The 16,923-nt window shown below is 51.9% G+C and overlaps 7 protein-coding genes across 7 annotated transcripts; 5 read left to right on the top strand and 2 right to left on the bottom strand.

Moving 5' to 3' along the window:
- Positions 1-1,464: 1,464 nt before the first annotated feature.
- BDW70DRAFT_148976 (uncharacterized protein) lies at positions 1,465-3,346 on the bottom strand (the record flags this gene model as incomplete). The annotated part of the gene is made up of 5 exons (XM_073738943.1): positions 1,465-1,488; positions 1,539-2,070; positions 2,308-2,517; positions 2,811-3,052; positions 3,326-3,346. The coding sequence occupies 5 exons, from the start codon at positions 3,344-3,346 to the stop codon at positions 1,465-1,467; spliced, it is 1,029 nt and encodes a 342-aa protein (XP_073597567.1).
- Positions 3,347-3,935: 589 nt separating this feature from the next.
- On the top strand, positions 3,936-6,585 carry BDW70DRAFT_22621 (putative PHD finger domain protein). The gene is made up of 2 exons (XM_073743535.1): positions 3,936-6,079; positions 6,127-6,585. The coding sequence occupies exons 1-2, from the start codon at positions 4,142-4,144 to the stop codon at positions 6,268-6,270; spliced, it is 2,082 nt and encodes a 693-aa protein (XP_073597566.1). The 5' UTR covers positions 3,936-4,141; the 3' UTR covers positions 6,271-6,585.
- Positions 6,586-6,647: 62 nt separating this feature from the next.
- On the bottom strand, positions 6,648-8,309 carry BDW70DRAFT_133016 (Gfo/Idh/MocA family protein). The gene is made up of 4 exons (XM_073736256.1): positions 7,915-8,309; positions 7,149-7,850; positions 6,994-7,084; positions 6,648-6,941 (listed from the first exon to the last, which is right to left on the bottom strand). Exons 1-4 carry the CDS (start codon positions 8,099-8,101, stop codon positions 6,677-6,679), a joined length of 1,245 nt encoding a protein of 414 aa, XP_073597565.1. The 5' UTR covers positions 8,102-8,309; the 3' UTR covers positions 6,648-6,676.
- A 256-nt stretch (positions 8,310-8,565) lies between these two features.
- Positions 8,566-9,754, top strand: BDW70DRAFT_22613 (dihydrodipicolinate synthase family protein). The gene has a single exon (XM_073743534.1). It carries the CDS (start codon positions 8,647-8,649, stop codon positions 9,652-9,654), a length of 1,008 nt encoding a protein of 335 aa, XP_073597564.1. The 5' UTR covers positions 8,566-8,646; the 3' UTR covers positions 9,655-9,754.
- Positions 9,755-10,348: 594 nt separating this feature from the next.
- Positions 10,349-11,638, top strand: BDW70DRAFT_158365 (NAD(P)-dependent alcohol dehydrogenase; the record flags this gene model as incomplete). Its single annotated transcript, XM_073740497.1, has 5 exons — positions 10,349-10,423; positions 10,479-10,506; positions 10,559-10,618; positions 10,672-10,713; positions 10,761-11,638. 5 exons carry the CDS (start codon positions 10,349-10,351, stop codon positions 11,636-11,638), a joined length of 1,083 nt encoding a protein of 360 aa, XP_073597563.1.
- A 440-nt stretch (positions 11,639-12,078) lies between these two features.
- BDW70DRAFT_133013 (F-box/WD repeat-containing protein) lies at positions 12,079-14,658 on the top strand. The gene is made up of 2 exons (XM_073736255.1): positions 12,079-13,520; positions 13,571-14,658. Exons 1-2 carry the CDS (start codon positions 12,514-12,516, stop codon positions 14,541-14,543), a joined length of 1,980 nt encoding a protein of 659 aa, XP_073597562.1. The 5' UTR covers positions 12,079-12,513; the 3' UTR covers positions 14,544-14,658.
- A 301-nt stretch (positions 14,659-14,959) lies between these two features.
- eb1 (microtubule-binding protein BIM1) lies at positions 14,960-16,547 on the top strand. Its single transcript, XM_073736254.1, has 6 exons — positions 14,960-15,127; positions 15,207-15,278; positions 15,388-15,422; positions 15,485-15,562; positions 15,621-16,102; positions 16,152-16,547. Exons 1-6 carry the CDS (start codon positions 15,114-15,116, stop codon positions 16,209-16,211), a joined length of 741 nt encoding a protein of 246 aa, XP_073597561.1. The 5' UTR covers positions 14,960-15,113; the 3' UTR covers positions 16,212-16,547.
- The last annotated feature ends 376 nt before the right edge of the window (positions 16,548-16,923 follow it).

Genomic DNA, 16,923 nt, shown 5'->3' with positions numbered 1-16,923 from the left:
GCAACCACTGGCTCCCATACAGGTATGGCAGCCGAGACCACGTACTCTGTCTGTAGCCGCCGGCTTACTCCAAATCCTAGGACGGTTTCGAGTACGAACATGCACCTGATCTTATTCAGAGCCCGAGTAATGCCCTTGTCTATTATTCCGCACTTCAAGTCCACCCAGTCTCAGCCTAGGAGGAAAGTAAGCTCGTGAAGCTGAGGCGCATAGGTGGCCAGGCCATGACCCCTTCGAAAGGTCGGACGCCAAACATTCCGGCCATACCAACTATTACCGTACGAATACCTGAACTGAAAGAGGTTCTTAATCCCCGATCGTACTGGCACACTCTCTAGATCTCTTTCTTCTCATGAAGAACGAGAAAATATGCCTCCTTCCTCTGGCGAGATAGCAGACATTATATCATTCCCCACAGCCAAGGTCTGTATCACCCAGCGTCGAAACTGAACTTGGCAGCCCAGCCCGTCCGCTCTTGGCTCTTGGTAATGCCCAGGCTGGCAAACCATCTTATCTTAGTCAGATAATCCATTCATCCGCAGTCCAAGTTCAAGAGCTCTTCGCTTAGCCGTTGCTAGCTAAATCATGCTGCCTGGCCTGCTCGTGTTCCGGCCCCGGTCGAACTCAAACCCCCAAGGGTGCTGTGCGATACTCCATTCGTTCAAGCATCAGCCAAGCCCCGCAATATTGGCGTTATATGGTCCTGCGTTCTGCGAGCCCACGGTCGGGGTTGCCATCAATGCGAGATTCGGAACAAAGGAATGTCAAGTGATGGCGCGACGGTTGCGCACTGAAGTCTCTGTGTATTTCCACGCTTGGCTTCTACTCAGGTAGGACCGAGTAGCGGTGCTATGTGAGCACACCAGATCATACTTTGTTGGCCACCATGTGATTCAAAATATCCTAACGCCCCGTAACGGGCCGTCCTAGTCCGTCAGATGTTCCTTGAGTTTATCCGTGATGGCCGAAGTCATGTACCGGTCGTGCTTCGCTCAGATCTGAGTCAGCTTTTGCACTTTTTGGGCCGCTCTTGGATGATCTCAGCTAAGACTCTTCTCTTGGCCTGGACAGCGGAATTGTTATTACGTGTCCGTGACGGTCGGTTTCGCAAGAGCGTGCTTTTGTATTCTGCTCCGTAAATGGAGAATAGTTTTTTTCCGCCTTACTAGCGGCTGGGCTACTACCATGTTGCTATAATCTGTCTTCATGTCCAGATCTCTATGGAATATGGGTATACTATATATGCTGTACAAAGATGTTATCTGGCTTGGGCTGCGGTGAATTTACCCGTTTGATATTGCTAAGATCAGATGTATCATTATACGTAACAGGCAACTGCCCTTATTCTCAAGCTCTTGCCGAACACAGAACAACCACACCTGCAAGTTCCGCCTTAATCCTTAGAGCCTTTGACAGTACAGAGGTGCTGAATGATGAATGGTGCACTTTGTCACCCATTTCAACTCAAACATGAGGCGCTTCTCCAGGCTTCGATCCACCAAATGGTCCGCCAACGCTGTGATTATCAGCATGGCTACCAGAGCCTGCAAAGTGTAGCGGGCGTCATTTCCAGCATTGTGCAACTTCCACCCAGTCATTCCCAGCTCGCCGATGACTGCGCCCAGTGAGCGTGGCTCCGTTTCGCCCCGGAGAAGCTGGAAGGATGCTGCTACATCAATTCGATCAACGAACTGACAGATTCCAGAGTGCCCCTGAATGTGGACGTTCGCAAGCTTGAGATACTGGAGGTCGGAGTCTAGACTGTGTCCAACAAGCACCAACGGGCGGAGTTGTTTCTTGTCGGCTCCATTGAATAACGAAGGAAGGGCGAAGCAGGCTTGGAATGTGCTTGATAGGTCATCCGATGCAACCCATTCACTAGTGCCGAATTCGAAGTTGGCTGGACACCCCCGGACGTACAGATGGTTGGCATGATTTCCATGTTCTTTCACTCGTAGGTGGCGAGACTGAATGCGCGATTGCCACTCTTCGCCGTTCGTGCCTGGTGCAACGCCGATAAGATCGCGAGTATCCAGCGTCGAAATACTGATTTCCGTGGTTTGCGAATGGCTGCGTTCGTGCACCTCGACATCAACGCTAATGAAAACGGCCTCGTCCCAGAATGGATAAGGAACGGGCTTGTTGACGTCGAAACAGGGCTGTTTGGACTCCAACTGTTCATACCATTTGTTGTCAATATGGTCCGTCGAGTCAGCAAGCAGACCAAGGTAGCACAATGAACGCCTGATAGCATCACTAGTATCCGATTCACACTGAATGCGGGGACGCTGCTTCTTGGCTTTGGACTTGGATTTGTATTTTGTCGATGATACAGCTGCTTCCATCATCTTTCCAAAGGCAATCATCTCCTGCTTGTCCATATCTCGGGAACTATCTCGAATGTCAAGTCTTTGGGGAATAGCTGCCTCCAAGCGGTCTTTGATGTTCCGACTGTCCGATTGTCCTAGGAAGGTGGGTTGAGGAAAACCCTCGCGGTTGAAATTTAGAACCAGTTCCCTGTGTTCCTCGTTGGAAGATGCAAGGAGCAGTCAAGCGCCTTGTTGATCTGACGAAACAGAGCCCGGACCTGGAATGTAGAGACAAGCAGCAGAGGACGTCCGCCTAAACGTTGGGGCACATGGATATAGTATCTAATTGCGTTGGTAATTGTAGACTTCAGGGCTGACGTGCGGGAGATCTTACATGTCCCATGTCCTATTCCACACTGACCCTTGTCAAAGAACCTACTTGCCACTTTCTGCATGACATCTCCACAGATGTGATGATACGGAAACCTCGACATCGCTGACAAAGGGCAAAATGTGCCATCGTGTGCGCTTGGTATGTCAGTGCTTCGGACGGTTGCAGTGAGATTTTCATCCTTTGCAGTTGGGATACTGAGATTAGGGAACTGAGTAGAATCTTTCTTTAGAAGATCGGGTGCCTTGTTAGTCAACAGCGGCGCTGCCGGCGATGCTGCCGGCTGAGGGTGACGGAGACGGGTGTCCAACTGGAGGATAACATCGCCCTGGGCAAATAGGAGCTGGAAACGCTCTATGATGCCCCTGATGTCGATGGCAGAAATCCGCTAGCCTTTGGATTCCAGTTTTGACTGGGAACTGAGAAATGAGATGGGAAGAAAAGTCGAGGGTTCGAGGCTCCTCCCTGCTTGAAAAAGGCAAACGGGGAGTCCGATGGAGAAGAATCAGAGCAAGTAGGCTTTTAGTGCTTGTGTTGTATGACTTGGCTGTCGTCCAACTTGAGACACTAATGAAGGTTAGCAACCCTGGCCTGGAGAGATGACGCTAAGCCCGATAGCAGTCACCAGGTTATTACAAGCACCCATTGTAATGCTTGTACTCCTGGGTATCAGCTTCCATATTCTGAGCTGCTCTTTGGCAAAAGATCACAAATAAGTAACAATGCGATATGGTATTGGAGAGGCTATGAATTGTGCTGCAGGAAAAGTAGTTGGTTGCAGTCAAACGTATTTACATGTCTCGAGCTAATATACTTTGCGTGTTTCTGTTAATAACATTAGCAATCCACCTCAGAAACCATCTCAGCGCAGGATGGTATTCTAAGACTGGGATGGCGTTACGAGCATTCCCCCGTCACTGGAGCTGCAGATATATATTATTATGAACAACCAGATATGTCAATCAAAGACAGAAGACTGCAACACGCAAACGGGTGGCTAAATAGAAAGCCACATGAGGCCCTTAAACGTCCTGAGAAGTTGGGCAAATCTGCGTCACATCCATATTTGCCTGGAAGCTGTTGTCTCAGGGTCACTCTAACAGACAAGAGGTTACAGGAGTCGTCCGTTATCACGTGCGCTGCCAGATGTCAACATCTGATTACCTAAGCAGTATCTAACAGCAACTCCGCGTCGTCGTCTCACCTCTCTCCAACTGCCCGTCAACCCGATTCTCCTGGCCTTTAACGTCCTCATTTGACGTTTGCTCATTCTACCCTCGGCTCATGCTTTTTCACTGAGGCTGTTTCCCATATGGCTGCACCGTCGCGCATGGTGCTGCCTGCTGAGCCCTGACTACCTCTGCTTCCTTCCACGTTGACATCCTACATCCACAACCATCCCGTGCCGTCATATACCCTGTCGCTTTACCTACTAGCTGGAATGGCGGAATTCAATGAGACCGGCGGCGTGATTCTGGATGGCCCATTTGACCCGGATGCCCAGGCCACCGTGACTGACTTTATTGATTACACCGAATACCTCCCTGCTGATTTGCTCCGATCTCTTACCCTCATTCGCGGCCTAGATAAGCGCTATCTGGACAGCGCGCAAAGTGTCCATGACCTCACCAAGAAATACGGCCAGCTCCCCGACCTCCCTCCTGATGCGCGCCCCGACCCTACCGCTTTGCGCCGGGATATCTCGGCGCAGCTGGACAGCGCCATCAATGCTCGCGAGTCCGCTTACGCCGAAGCCTGTCGGTTATACGACGTGGTCGACCGCCATTTCAACCGTCTAGATTCTATTAGGCAGAAACTCGAAGCGCTGCCGAAACCTGCCGAGCGCGAGCCCACTCCTCCTCCACAACCCCTTACAAACACGAAGCGTCCGCGCACTAGCAAGAAAGACGATGCGCCACCGACAACAACAAGAATTACACTGCGGTTGGATGGTGCGAGAGGCGATAAGAAGTCTAGAACCCGACGATCTGTGGTTGCGGCGGAGCATCTTGCGGGATTGCACCCTGATTCTCCAATCGCCAGCACGGAACACTCGGATAATGAGGCGGAATCTAAGACTACGACGTCAGAACCTGTGGCTCAAACCAAAAAGGAGAAGCAGGCCCGTCGTTCGAGGCCATCTGGAGAGGCGCCGCATTCCCTTAAGTCTGCGGGCATGTCTACTAGCAGCGCTCTGGCACTGCTGAAACCCCCTCCGGAAGACGCGAAGCCGGGAAGCGAAGATTTACCGTGGCTGCGTCTCACGGAGTGGGAAATGACAAAACTTCGCAAGAAGATGAAAAAGAACGCAGTTTGGCAGCCTAGCGAGGTGATGATTCACCGGGAATTGGCCATCCGTGGCCGTGGATGGGAGGCATACCGGGCAGCGAAGGCGGAGGCCGAGGCGAATGGCACCGAATTTCTTGATTGTGACGACATTGCGAACAACAATAGCAATATTCCAGGACTCACGCGTCGCGACGGAAGCAAAGAAGTCGATGGCATTATGGAAATGAAACTGAGCAACCGAGGAATGAAATTAAATGAAGCCAAAAAGCTGAAGCGCGAAAACCAGGCGAGAGAACAAGCCGCCTTAGCCGCTGCGGAGGCAGAAGCAGCCAAGCGCCTAGGTCAGCTCGGCTCCACCTCCCAAGGTTTTGTCTCCAACGGTGCTGATCGTCCGCAGGAGTCTTCGGCAGCGGACAAACCAAGCCGATCATTGAAAAAACGGAAACCCGAGACGAACAGTCCACCGGCGCCGGAACTCGCCGGTCCACAAGAGGACGGTGAGAGCCGACCTACGCGCAGTACAGCTAAGCGTCGAAAGAGGGACAGAGAATCATCACCGACGGAAGATTCTATTCCAGAAGCACCGGATAATGCGCCTAAGAATAAAGTGGATTCGTCTGAATCGCAAAAGCCAGCAGCAGCTGTGCAGTCGACTGTCACAAGATCTAAAGGAGGGGCGACTCCAATCCCATCAGAATCCCGGCCGCCATCGCGTGGAATCTCGAATACAACAGCAGAGCCAGTTTTGAATGCAGCACGAGAACTACGTCGGACAAGTGCCACCCCCGCTAGAAAGACACCTGAGGACTCCCGTGCACCCAGCGTCAGCGCTCCCACTCGACGCCGTAAGCGGCCCGCTCCAGGGCCGGTGTCAAACGGCCCGGACGGGGGTGCCGCAGTAAGCTATGGACGTCGCAAGGCCAAACCTGGCAAAAAACGAGTAGGGCCACGGGAGCCGGGCCTTAACGTGGGGCAAGATATCCGCATTGATGAGGACGGCGTGCTTGAAGAGATCGACCCTAATGAGCCGCGTTACTGTATCTGCGGGGACGTCAGTTTCGGAACAATGATCTGCTGCGAGAACCCAGACGTACGCCCTTCCTTCACTTCACTCTGTGTTCTAGCTAACTTGCTCAGTGTGACCGAGAATGGTTCCATCTGGACTGCGTTGGTCTCTCCGAGGTACCCAGCCGTACAGCGAAATGGTACTGTCCTGACTGCCGCGTCAAATTCAATAAAGGTGCCCACGGAATCATCAGACATAGTTCGTTACGCCGGTAGAGTTAGGAATAGCCTATGGCGGCGAACTGAACTCAGTGGATACGAGGCTACGATCGCATTTTCTCATATTGCTCTTGTGCAAGTTGTTTTTGTTCTGCTTGTTTTTTGATCTGAATTGGCGAGTCAATTTTTTTTCTTCGCGCGGCATGGCATGGCGGAGTGCACGGCAAAGGAAGGGAGATGGCGCTGGGAGTTGACTTGATTGCTCTTCTACCTCACATATATCTTGAGTCTTTGCTTGTCTAGAACCCAGAGGTGATGCCTAGTACACCGTACGTGGATACTGGGAATCGTTCTACGCCAACGTACATTTACAACTAGCTACCTAGGTGTTCTGTTTTCCCCAACACTTTCCTAGAACAGTAGATTCGAAACACCTAAGGCACTACCTATCTCTTTTATGCCTCTATTTAAGCTCCCACTTCCCGTCCTTTTCGGAAATCTCAACAGCCCTCTTCTCGTCCAAACTCACCCTTCCTGCATGCAAAATCGCAGTCGTAGCAATCGTGTTCTTCAGCGTGGGCAGCGGTCGATTATCCAGCTCCTCCAGGGTGGCCCTTCCCTCATTAAGCGCTGTAATGGCGTCAATGAACTTCTCGAAACTGATATAACCATAGCCCGTCTGCCCGCCGAAGTTTCCCTCTTCGTCGGGGGCGTAACGCATGTAGAACCTATCATAAGACGGTTAGAGGGATTTATTAGGGCAAGTGGGCAGAGACGTACGGATTAATCCAGGCGAGGCCGGAGTCGTCGCCCGTTACGTCGTAGCCGCGCTTTGCTTGGTTGACGCGGATCTCGCCTGTAGCGCCCATGTCTATCAAGCGCAGAGTCAGCAACGGATTTTCAGATAAGAGATGGTTCAGGATCCGAAAACCTACAGTGGAAATACTGGTTCGAATGAACACCAGCCTTCTGCGGCGCCGTCCAAGACGCCGTATACACGCCTGTCGCCACCTTCCCTGGTTGCGTCTTATGCATCCAATCCACAAGGAGCGTAATTGTATCCTCTGTCTCGGGCACACAGCCCAACTCAACAGCGGTGCCCTTTGACGCACTCGCATTCACCCTGACGGGCGTGTAGTCATTGCCAACCATGGAATCGCAAATATCAACATGGTGACTGTTTAGATAGTAGGAGATATCACTTTCCTTGCCCGCCCACGCCTTGAACGTCTCGAGCTGAAATTTTGGCTGACTCATGTATGAGTAGAAGTAGTTGAAGTCGCCGAGGTTTTTCGCCTTCGCGCGGGCGTCGGAGTAAGCTGGGTCGAAGCGCTTATGGTGCTCGACAAAGACGAAGACATTATGCTTTTGCGCGGCCTCGAGGAGCGCGATGTGTTCGGGGAGGGTTTTGACGGCGGGCTTGGTGACCAGCACGTGGATCCCGCGTTCGATGGCGTAAAGGGCGATGGGGAAGTGAGTCGGGTCGGGGGTGAAGATTGTGATAGCAGATCCCTTAGGGAGGGCGTCAATGGCCGCTTTATAGGCGTCTGGATCGGTGGTGTCATCGGCCGGGTAAGAGGTAAAGCTTGTGTCGAGGTTGTTATAGACCTGCGTGATGTTCTTGTGGAGGTGCTCGCCTGCCATGCGCATTAGCTACTTTGGAACCCTTTCTCGATACTTCGGAGGGGATTTGGTTCGTACGAATTCCTGGGAACTTGCGCCCTGAAACGCCGACCATGCTGAGGTCGCCGACTTTACCGCGACGGCGGAGATCAAACAGCGTCAGGCCGACGACGCCGACTTTCTTGTCTGAACCTGAGGCGCCACCGCCGACATAGCCGGTTGTGTACTCGCCGGTACCGACCATCAACACACTGGGAGGGGCCATTTTTGGAGCTCTGCTGTTGTATCGGGACAATTGGATAGAGATTGAGGGAGGGGTAAGAGAGGGTGAGGGGAAGCAAGCGAACGACAAGAGAAAGGGGCGGATGAGACGCAGATATACTCCGACGAGCGCGACAACCTTGTGGATTAGGATGGAATAATGTTAACACAAATACTGAGCCGGAAGAATCAACCCCATGCCGCAATTCTGCTTTGAATTGCCGGGAATCAGGCGTTGGCCCTCATTTCCATGACGAACCTTGATAGAGTCGGCTTTTGATGGCCCGAGCTCAAACAGGAAGCTCAGTTGCCGATTGGTGGAAATTCCCTGTCCGGCACCCTTTCCGGGTCCAAGGTGGAGACACGTGGGATGAGCCCGCGCTAATCCGGAAAAGGTAATCGGACGTGGGGTTGCCTGTTAGTATACAGTCCTGGTTTATACCCCTCTTCTGCTTTATATACCTGTCTCACACCACTGCGCTCTTGGTTGCTCTTTGTATACTCGATTTCTTAAGCTTGTACTAGTCATTTATCAAGACTAGAATCAGAATGGCGCCAACACCCCTCCGCCCCGGAGTCTACGCTCCGACAATGACTTTCTTCGACCCCTCTACTGAAGACCTCGACGTGCCCACAATCCGGAAACACGCCGTGCGCCTCGCGAAGGCTGGGCTCGTTGGCCTTGTTGCCATGGGCTCAAACGGCGAAGCTGTTCATCTCACACTCGAGGAAAAACAAACGGTCATCCGCGAGACCCGGTCCGCCCTCGACGAGGCCAATTTCACGAACGTCCCCGTTATCGCAGGTGCATCTGAGAACAGCATCCGAGGCACGATTCAACTAACGAAAGACCTTGCCGCCGCTGGCGCGGAATACGCGCTTATTGTCCCGCCAAGCTACTACCGCTATGCGACGGGGAACGACGAGACGCTGTATGAGTACTTCACATCCGTTGCGGATGGGTCGCCCATTCCTCTTATTCTGTATAACTACCCGGGAGCCGTCGCAGGAATTGATATGGACTCAGACCTTATCATTCGCATCTCCCAGCACCCGAACATTGTAGGGACGAAGTTTACCTGTGCGAACACAGGAAAGTTGACCCGTGTTGCGAGGGCGTTGCATGCTATCAAACCTGAGTCGCCGCTTGCGCCGACCAAATCCTCGGTGCCTGTGACCAAGACGGCTGCGAACCACCCCTATGTGGCATTTGGAGGTATTGCCGACTTCACGTTGCAGACGTTGGCGTCTGGTGGATCAGCCATCCTGGCCGGTGGTGCCAATGTTATCCCTAAGTTGTGCGTTAAGGTGTTTACACTCTGGAGCGAGGGGAAGTTTACAGAGGCGATGGAGGTGCAGAGTCTCCTTAGCCAGGCGGACTGGGTGCTGACCAAGGCTGCCATTCCGGGTACGAAGAGTGCGATTCAGTCTTACTATGGATACGGCGGGTATCCTCGTCGACCACTGGCACGGCTTAGTGATGCGCAGGTCGAGACTGTTGCGGCTGGGATCAAGGAGGCTATGGACGTGGAGCTTACATTGCCCGATGTTGCTTAAATGATAAAATGATTATTCTTCTTTCTTCAAATTGATCCTCAAAATTAATTCTTCAGATAAGCCGTAATCCGTAGCAGATGACCTGTTGGAGTAGATTAGTGCAGTTGGGCGCATCAACAGCTGTTGAGAGATCGGCGTGAACTCCGAGGAATGCCCCGGATTCCGTCTCCACCCCGCACCGCGCATTGCAGGCCGTTGTCTATGGTGGATAAAGTGGGCCGAGTCGCGGGTTGAATTCATCCACGAATGAAAGGGGTATGAAGAGCGCCAATCTAGGCAGAGGGGTATGTGTCTTTGCAAAGGCGTTTGCAGAACCGTGAAGGGAGAACAATTGCGTTCCCTTGGAGTCTTGGGGTAGCCTCATGTCAGTGAGTACAGGCACTGGAAGTCGTGCGTTGACTGGTCCGAATGTCAATTTTGCCAACAGCATAGCCTCGAATAGTTACAGCGCAGCAGATTGAACGAATCGAGGGTCGAGAGGACCGCAGTGCGGGCAGGGCTTGTCCTGATAATGTCACGATGGTAACGAGGTGTCATTCATTGCACCCCCACTCGCAGGCCTGAAAGTGTATTTGGAGTGCCACCGAGCCTGTGACTGGAGGCAGAGATAAATATCCGTCGGTGCCCGAGAAGGATCGTCACCCGCTTCACCCACATTATTCTACCCAGATTCTCTGCAAAATTCGAGACCAACATGCCGTATCCCGAGGAAGCTGAAGGGTTCCAGGTGGACAGTCCGGAAACCTATACCGATTTCAAGAAGCGCTTTGTAGGTCGAAAACGTCACGACGGGAGAGACACTCAGCTGATCATTGTCCATGCAGTTCAAACTGAAACCGTTCGGCGACTATGGTATGCGCCAATGGGGAACTCCTTTAGTATCAGACTGAGCTGACAAGCACAGATGTCGACATCAAGATAGAAGCATGCGGCGTTTGTGGAAGCGATGTGCACACTATTAGCGGTAAGTTTTCCTAGGTTCCCAGAGGCCATTGCAAGCTGGACTAACAGTCATAGGTGGTTGGGGCTCCCAGAAATTCCCCCTCTGTGTCGGACACGGTAAGGCTCCTTCGAAGTGAAAAAATGGGCAAGTCTCACAGGCCCAGAAATCATCGGCCGTGCCGTACGCGTTGGTCCCAAGGTGACTCTGATCAAAGAAGGCCAGCGTGTCGGTGTCGGCGCCCAGTCGTATTCCTGCGGCGAGTGCAAACAATGCAAGAACGAGAACGAAACATACTGCCCGGTGCTCATGATCGATACATACGGCGCCGAGTGGCCCGATACTGGAATCGTTAGCCAGGGCGGATACTCATCGCACGTCCGCACTCACGAGCACTGGGTGTTCCCCATCCCCGACGCCCTGGAGACGAACCTTGTCGCGCCCATGCTGTGTGCTGGATTGACTGCGTACTCGCCCCTGGTTCGCAATGGTGCTGGGCCCGGCAAGAAAGTAGGTATCGTCGGCCTGGGTGGAATTGGACACTTTGGTGTTATGTTCGCCAAGGCTCTGGGAGCAGAGACCTGGGCGATTTCCCGGTCACGGGCCAAGGAGGCAGATGCCCGCAAGCTAGGAGCCGATGGCTACATCGCTACTGCAGAGGAGGGCTGGGAAAAGCCTCATCGGTGCTCTTTTGACCTGATCATCAACTGTGCCAATTCATCCAAGGGGTTCGACCTGGAGAAGTACCTCTCCATGATGGACGTCCACGGCCGATGGATCAGTGTAGGCCTGCCAGAAGAGGAAGGACAAGTGATCAAGGCGCAAAATCTAATTTCCAATGGTGTGCTGATCGGTGCCAGCCATCTTGGAAGTCGCCGTGAGATGCTGGAGATGCTGCAACTTGCCGCTGACAAGGGGCTAAGAGGCTGGGTGGAAGAACTGCAAATTGGCAGTGAAGGACTGAAGGAGGCGATGGAACGGATGAAGAAGGGAGACGTGCACTACCGGCTTACGATGACGGGATATGATAAGGTATTTGGATAGTCGATTGACGTTGTGAGAGATGATGTCCTAGCCTCCAAGGCACTCGGTCCAGAAGGTCCTCGTTGCCTCGACGGAAGGCGGCGGCTCGTGCTCCAGCGTCGGAGGCTATTTTCTGGGGAAGTGGATCGTTACCTGCGATGGGTCTGCTGGCCTAGGCCTTTTTACTTGGACACTCAGGGATGAACTGATATTTGGCGCTAGGAAATTTCAATCTAGCATATAGCAAACTGCTAACAAACAATGCACTGCCTCCATACTCTGTGTAATCCTAGAAAAACACCAGGATCTTTGTTCCAAGGACTGCATCAGTCAATTTCTGAGACTTCAGATCGCCACTGGGGCACAGACCCAAGAGGCGAAAGTCTCACCGCCCCCAGATTTTCAATTTCTGCCCCTTCTCCCTGTCGATTATTATTGTTTTCATCCCGACTCACCTTGGGCGTTAACCAATTTTCTCTCCTTTCGTATATCTCCCTTTCTCTCTTTTGTATCTACTGGCCGTATTCTTTTTTTATCTCGTCTCTTGTTTCCTCCTCTTCTCTGTGGTTGTTCTTATCGAATGGTGTATCGCTCATCTTATCTCACGCACTAGTATACCTTGATTACCACCTCTTTCAGCCAACTTTTTCAGCCCCTGGACTTCGTTTCGTTTCTTTTTCTTTTCTTTTTGCTTAATTTCTTTTTCAATCTTGATACCCCGGTCTATTAGACATATAAGCCCCTTGCCTCTTATTCCTTTTTCCTACGGTGGGCTTTCAAATCGTGTCCAGAGCGGAAAGGGGCTTTTCAATCGCAATTCGCGCTCTCTCTGAAAGAGACCGCACGTCTCCGCTTGAGATATCCTAGCTTTTGATCGGCTGCAATTTCCGCCTACAATGCCTCCACGAGACACCATCGCTACTTCCCCTCACCGAAGACATCCATCAATTAACGCCAAATCGCGGTTGCGACCACGGACCGCGACCGTATCAACTTTACCTTCTAGCTCAACATCGGACCTAGATCATGATGTGTGGAATGGCTTGCCCCTCGTGGATTCTGGGGATGATATGGGAGGTTCGGCTTTGGAAACCATGAATCCTGTTTGCGGACAGCCCGGCAGACGTCGCAGCGCAAAGAGTTTCTCGGGGCTACGCCACTCGGTTGATGGACTGCGTGCGCTTGGCCGTCGTCTGTCAGTTACCATTCGCAGCAAATCATCTCGCACTTCGAACTCTCCCTTTCAGCTTCAGCATGAGCATAAGCTGGGCCCTCAGAGTAGCCAAGATGGCGAAGAAGATGGTTTCGATCATCCCGAATTTGTTCCTGCTTTCCAAGGATTCTCCATCCCACTGCCGATTCCTGGGAAGGGGTTAGAGCCTCCCATTGTGCCTAACCACCTGTGCTCTGGAGCCGCTGCTCGAGCAGCCGCAGCGGCTCAGAATGAAATGGCACTCAAGTCGGAGCAAGCGAAGCTTACGCGAGACTCGGAAAGTGGCATTGGTATCATCCTGCAGGATCGTTCCGACTCCTCGGATGATGAAACGGATGTCGTTCGCAGTGACCCTGCGGTCGCATTCCCTACAGAAATCATGGCTCAGGTACTCTCGTATCTTGACCCTGAGTCTTTGATGAACAGCGGCTTGGTGTCACGCGCTTGGAGTGAGCAGGTCTCCTCCCAACATGTGTGGCGCAATGTATTTCGCTCTTACTATGGCAAACGCTGCCACTCAGGGTCTGGTAAACAGCCGGCTGCTGGACTTGGCAGAAACACGTTCCAACAAGATTGGAAGCGGTTGTATCTTATTCGTCGTGCCCTGGAGAGTCGGTGGAAGGAGGGCAAGGCGGCAGCGATCTATCTCCAAGGCCATACAGACAGTGTTTACTGCGCCCAATTTGACGAGTACGTGGCACGATTTCCTATTCTCTGATCACTTACTTACATACTTATAGAGACAAAATCATCACTGGTTCTCGCGATCGAACAATCCGAGTCTGGGACGCTCGCTACCCCTGGTCTTGTCGTAAGATAATCGGGCCAGCGCCTGGAGGAGTTCTCAACAACGGTCCGTTCCATGATCCAGACCAGCAAGCGCTAGGTAGTTCGCCGTTATTTACCATTCGTCCTCCTCCCGCTTCTCCAGCAGAGATTGTGACTCTGCATGAGAAACCATCGAACTATCACAGCGCTTCCATTCTGTGCCTCCAGTTTGACGATGAAATCATGGTTACTGGGTCTTCTGACCACACATGCATCGTTTGGGACATCAAGAACGACTATAAACCAATCCGTCGTCTCGAGGGTCACACAGCGGGTGTTTTGGATGTCTGCTTTGACCATCGTTATATTGTCTCTTGTTCCAAGGACAATACAATCTGCGTCTGGGATCGACGCTCTGGCGCTCTCGTGAAAAAGCTGCTCGGCCATCGCGGGCCCGTCAACGCCGTTCAGCTACGTGGCGATCTCATTGTCTCTGCAAGTGGAGACGGTGTCGCTAAGCTGTGGAACATTACGTCTGGCCTGTGTGTCAAGGAGTTCTCCAGCAGAGACAGGGGCCTCGCGTGTGTTGAATTCAGCAATGATGCACGCACGGTTCTCACCGGTGGCAATGACCGAGCCATCTACCAGTTTGACGCGAACACTGGTCAGCTGGTTAAAGAGATTGAAGGGCACACGGGCTTGGTTCGTTCCTTGCATCTTGACGATGTCAACCAACGAATTGTCAGCGGAAGCTACGATACGAGCGTCAAGGTTTTTGATGCTCAAGCCGGAGAGCTGTCCATTGATTTTCCGGGCTGGACCACCAGCTGGATGTTGAGTGTGAAGTCAGATTATAGACGCATTGTTGCGACTAGCCAAGACTCGCGCGCGGTAATCATGGACTTTGGATATGGGTTAGATGGCATTGATTTATTGGAAGGCTAGACATAGACGGCATCATAATAGATCTCAATATGGTCTGCAGTTTCGAGACAAAAGTCATAGAGAATTTTTTGTCTGTTTTCTTTGCTCGTCGGTTTTCTTCTCCGGTCCCTTTTTTTTTTTTTTTTTTTTTTTTTTTTTTTTTTTTTTTTTTTTTTTTTTTTTTTTTGGCTAGCGATAGAGATACTCATGGCGCTGAAAATATATCTGCCATTTTCTGCAACTTCACGTCTCCATAATTCGATATCTGTACGGAGTTAGATATACGCTTAATTGCCGAAAAGTTTAATTGTAAACGTCCCTGGTCATGCTGCCTGAGGTGTCAATCGCTGGGCGGAAAACAGCAATGATTGGCCAGGGACTTAGCGTCAACAAAGACGGTTTTTGGCGACAGAAACGAACAACAACAACAATCTCATCTTCTATCTCCTATCTACTCGTCTTAGACGATATAACCACACGAGACAGTTAATCCTGCTTATACAACAGAATTCTATCCTCTGCCAATCTTTTTTATCCATCCTTATATCTTCTCCTCTTGCCAGACTTGACTCCTCCAAATCCTACCCCACCATGGGCGAATCGAGGTTCGTCAGGCACCGGGACCTTCCGACTTACAAGGAGATTTGAACTGAACGCTGATGATTCATGCTATGCGGCTTATAGACAGGAGCTGTTAGCATGGCTCAACAACCTGCTGCAGTTGAATATGACCAAAATTGAGCAGTGCGGAACCGGGTATGAGCGAGCCCCTAGCCCTTTAGCCATCCTTCTCGAAAACCCCTGGCCGTCTTAGTGTATATGGAGATCCTTTGGGTCAACAAAATACTGATGGCCAAACCTGCAGAGCCGCGCTATGTCAGATTTTCGACTCTATTTTCAGTGAGTGCCCCTTTCAGCGGAGCGAACAGCATTGGACGGAAACTGACACATTGCTCATACAGTGGACGTGCCCATGTCTCGAGTAAAGTTCAATGTTAACACGGAATACGCCTACCTTCAAAATTTCAAGATCCTGCAGAGTATGTTACACAATCTTCGATAACGCATTTCCGCCGTTAACCCGCTCCTCTTCAACAGATGTTTTTGCACGTCACCAGATCGACAAGCCAATCCCCGTCGAGTCGCTTTCCAAATGCCGGATGCAGGATAACCTGGAGTTCCTCCAGTGGACGAAGAAGTACTGGGACCAACATTATCCAGGAGGAGACTACGATGCGCTCGCCCGCCGAAAGGCCTCCGGGGCCCCTCCCGGCTCTGCCGGCACTTCGCGTGCAGGCGCAACCTCTGCCAGCAGCGCCCGGCGTGGAACCACTCCCACCGTTGGACGCGCGCGCCCTGCTGCCGGAGGAGCCAGCTCAGCCACTGTCGCTGCGCTGCAGGCGGAACTGAACTCAACCAAGGAGGCGATCAGTGGATTGGAGAAGGAGCGCGACTTTTACTTTGCCAAGCTTCGGGACATCGAGCTGCTGCTCCAGAATGCGATTGAGGCGGACCCAGAGCTGGAGAAGGATGACGATTCACTGGTGAAGCACATCCAGGGCATCCTTTACTCTACAGAGGTACGACAGCCAAGCCAGACCCTGAGTTCACGGACTGACCAGTATACAGGAAGGATTTGAGATCCCTGCCGAAGGTGAAGTCGCAGGTGATGAGCTGGAGACGTTCTAAGGCACCCGGCCTATTAATACCCTTCATCATAACAGCGTTGAAACAATTCCTCTACACATTCCTGGCGAGTCTTTTTAGTCTGTTTATTTTTGGTCATGGGCCACGGGGTATGGTCTAGAGGTGCACGTTTAGTATTCGCCATATTGATGGCGTGTATAATTGGATGACTGAGGCTCTCCTCGCCCACCAGATATCCTCTCGGATAAGGCTGAACTGAAGCATTCCTATGCCGCATTCCTCGCGCGGATCTACCCATCATATACTATTCCAGGCTACTGTACTCCAAGTACGCATGCTGACGTCAGCATCGGAAGAAGCGTAGTGTTCGTAGTACCATAGGCACTAGGTAGTTCATATATCGTATGTCCACATGATAGTAAGCAGATTAACGTCGTACCTTGCATGTTTGTTTACTTGGCCCCTTGCAGTCACATGGTGCTAGAAAGGTCTCACCGAACTGTCTGACGGCGGTGGGGATCTCACATTTAGTGGTCGCCTAGAACATTCGAGTGCGACATATCCACGGAACAACTCGCGCGTTTCGACCCGGCACCGGGTCAGTTCTCCAGTTCATCGTGCGTAGACAGCATGGTTCGATTCTGCAGCGCCCGTTGAAGAGAACTGAGGGCGTGAAACTGTTCTGTGACCCGCTCGGCAGGTTAAAGTGGTTAGGGTGTCTTAAGTCTGCAAGTCTAAGACCGTCGTCTCATTT

Source organism: Aspergillus foveolatus, assembly GCF_047715535.1.
Source record: "Aspergillus foveolatus strain CBS 279.81 unplaced genomic scaffold BDW70scaffold_14, whole genome shotgun sequence".
Taxonomy (NCBI): Eukaryota; Fungi; Ascomycota; class Eurotiomycetes; order Eurotiales; family Aspergillaceae; genus Aspergillus; species Aspergillus foveolatus.
This window is presented reverse-complemented; position numbering and strand designations above follow the sequence as displayed.

What these genes read in the sequence shown, in the direction of transcription:
- BDW70DRAFT_22621 (XM_073743535.1), top strand. Translation starts at nt 4,142, where the DNA reads ATGGCGGAATTCAATGAGACCGGCGGCGTGATTCTGGATGGCCCATTT. An exon ending in TCTGCTGCGAGAACCCAGAC is followed by an intron (nt 6,080 to 6,126) that starts GTACGCCCTTCC and finishes TAACTTGCTCAG; the next exon opens with TGTGACCGAGAATGGTTCCA.
- BDW70DRAFT_133016 (XM_073736256.1), bottom strand. Translation starts at nt 8,101, where the DNA reads ATGGCCCCTCCCAGTGTGTTGATGGTCGGTACCGGCGAGTACACAACC. An exon ending in GCGCAAGTTCCCAGGAATTC is followed by an intron (nt 7,851 to 7,914) that starts GTACGAACCAAA and finishes TGCGCATGGCAG; the next exon opens with GCGAGCACCTCCACAAGAAC. An exon ending in TTCGAACCAGTATTTCCACT is followed by an intron (nt 7,085 to 7,148) that starts GTAGGTTTTCGG and finishes TGCGCTTGATAG; the next exon opens with ACATGGGCGCTACAGGCGAG.
- eb1 (XM_073736254.1), top strand. An exon ending in ATTGAGCAGTGCGGAACCGG is followed by an intron (nt 15,279 to 15,387) that starts GTATGAGCGAGC and finishes CCAAACCTGCAG; the next exon opens with AGCCGCGCTATGTCAGATTT. An exon ending in GCATCCTTTACTCTACAGAG is followed by an intron (nt 16,103 to 16,151) that starts GTACGACAGCCA and finishes ACCAGTATACAG; the next exon opens with GAAGGATTTGAGATCCCTGC.
- BDW70DRAFT_133013 (XM_073736255.1), top strand. Translation starts at nt 12,514, where the DNA reads ATGCCTCCACGAGACACCATCGCTACTTCCCCTCACCGAAGACATCCA. An exon ending in TACTGCGCCCAATTTGACGA is followed by an intron (nt 13,521 to 13,570) that starts GTACGTGGCACG and finishes ACATACTTATAG; the next exon opens with AGACAAAATCATCACTGGTT.
- BDW70DRAFT_22613 (XM_073743534.1), top strand. Translation starts at nt 8,647, where the DNA reads ATGGCGCCAACACCCCTCCGCCCCGGAGTCTACGCTCCGACAATGACT.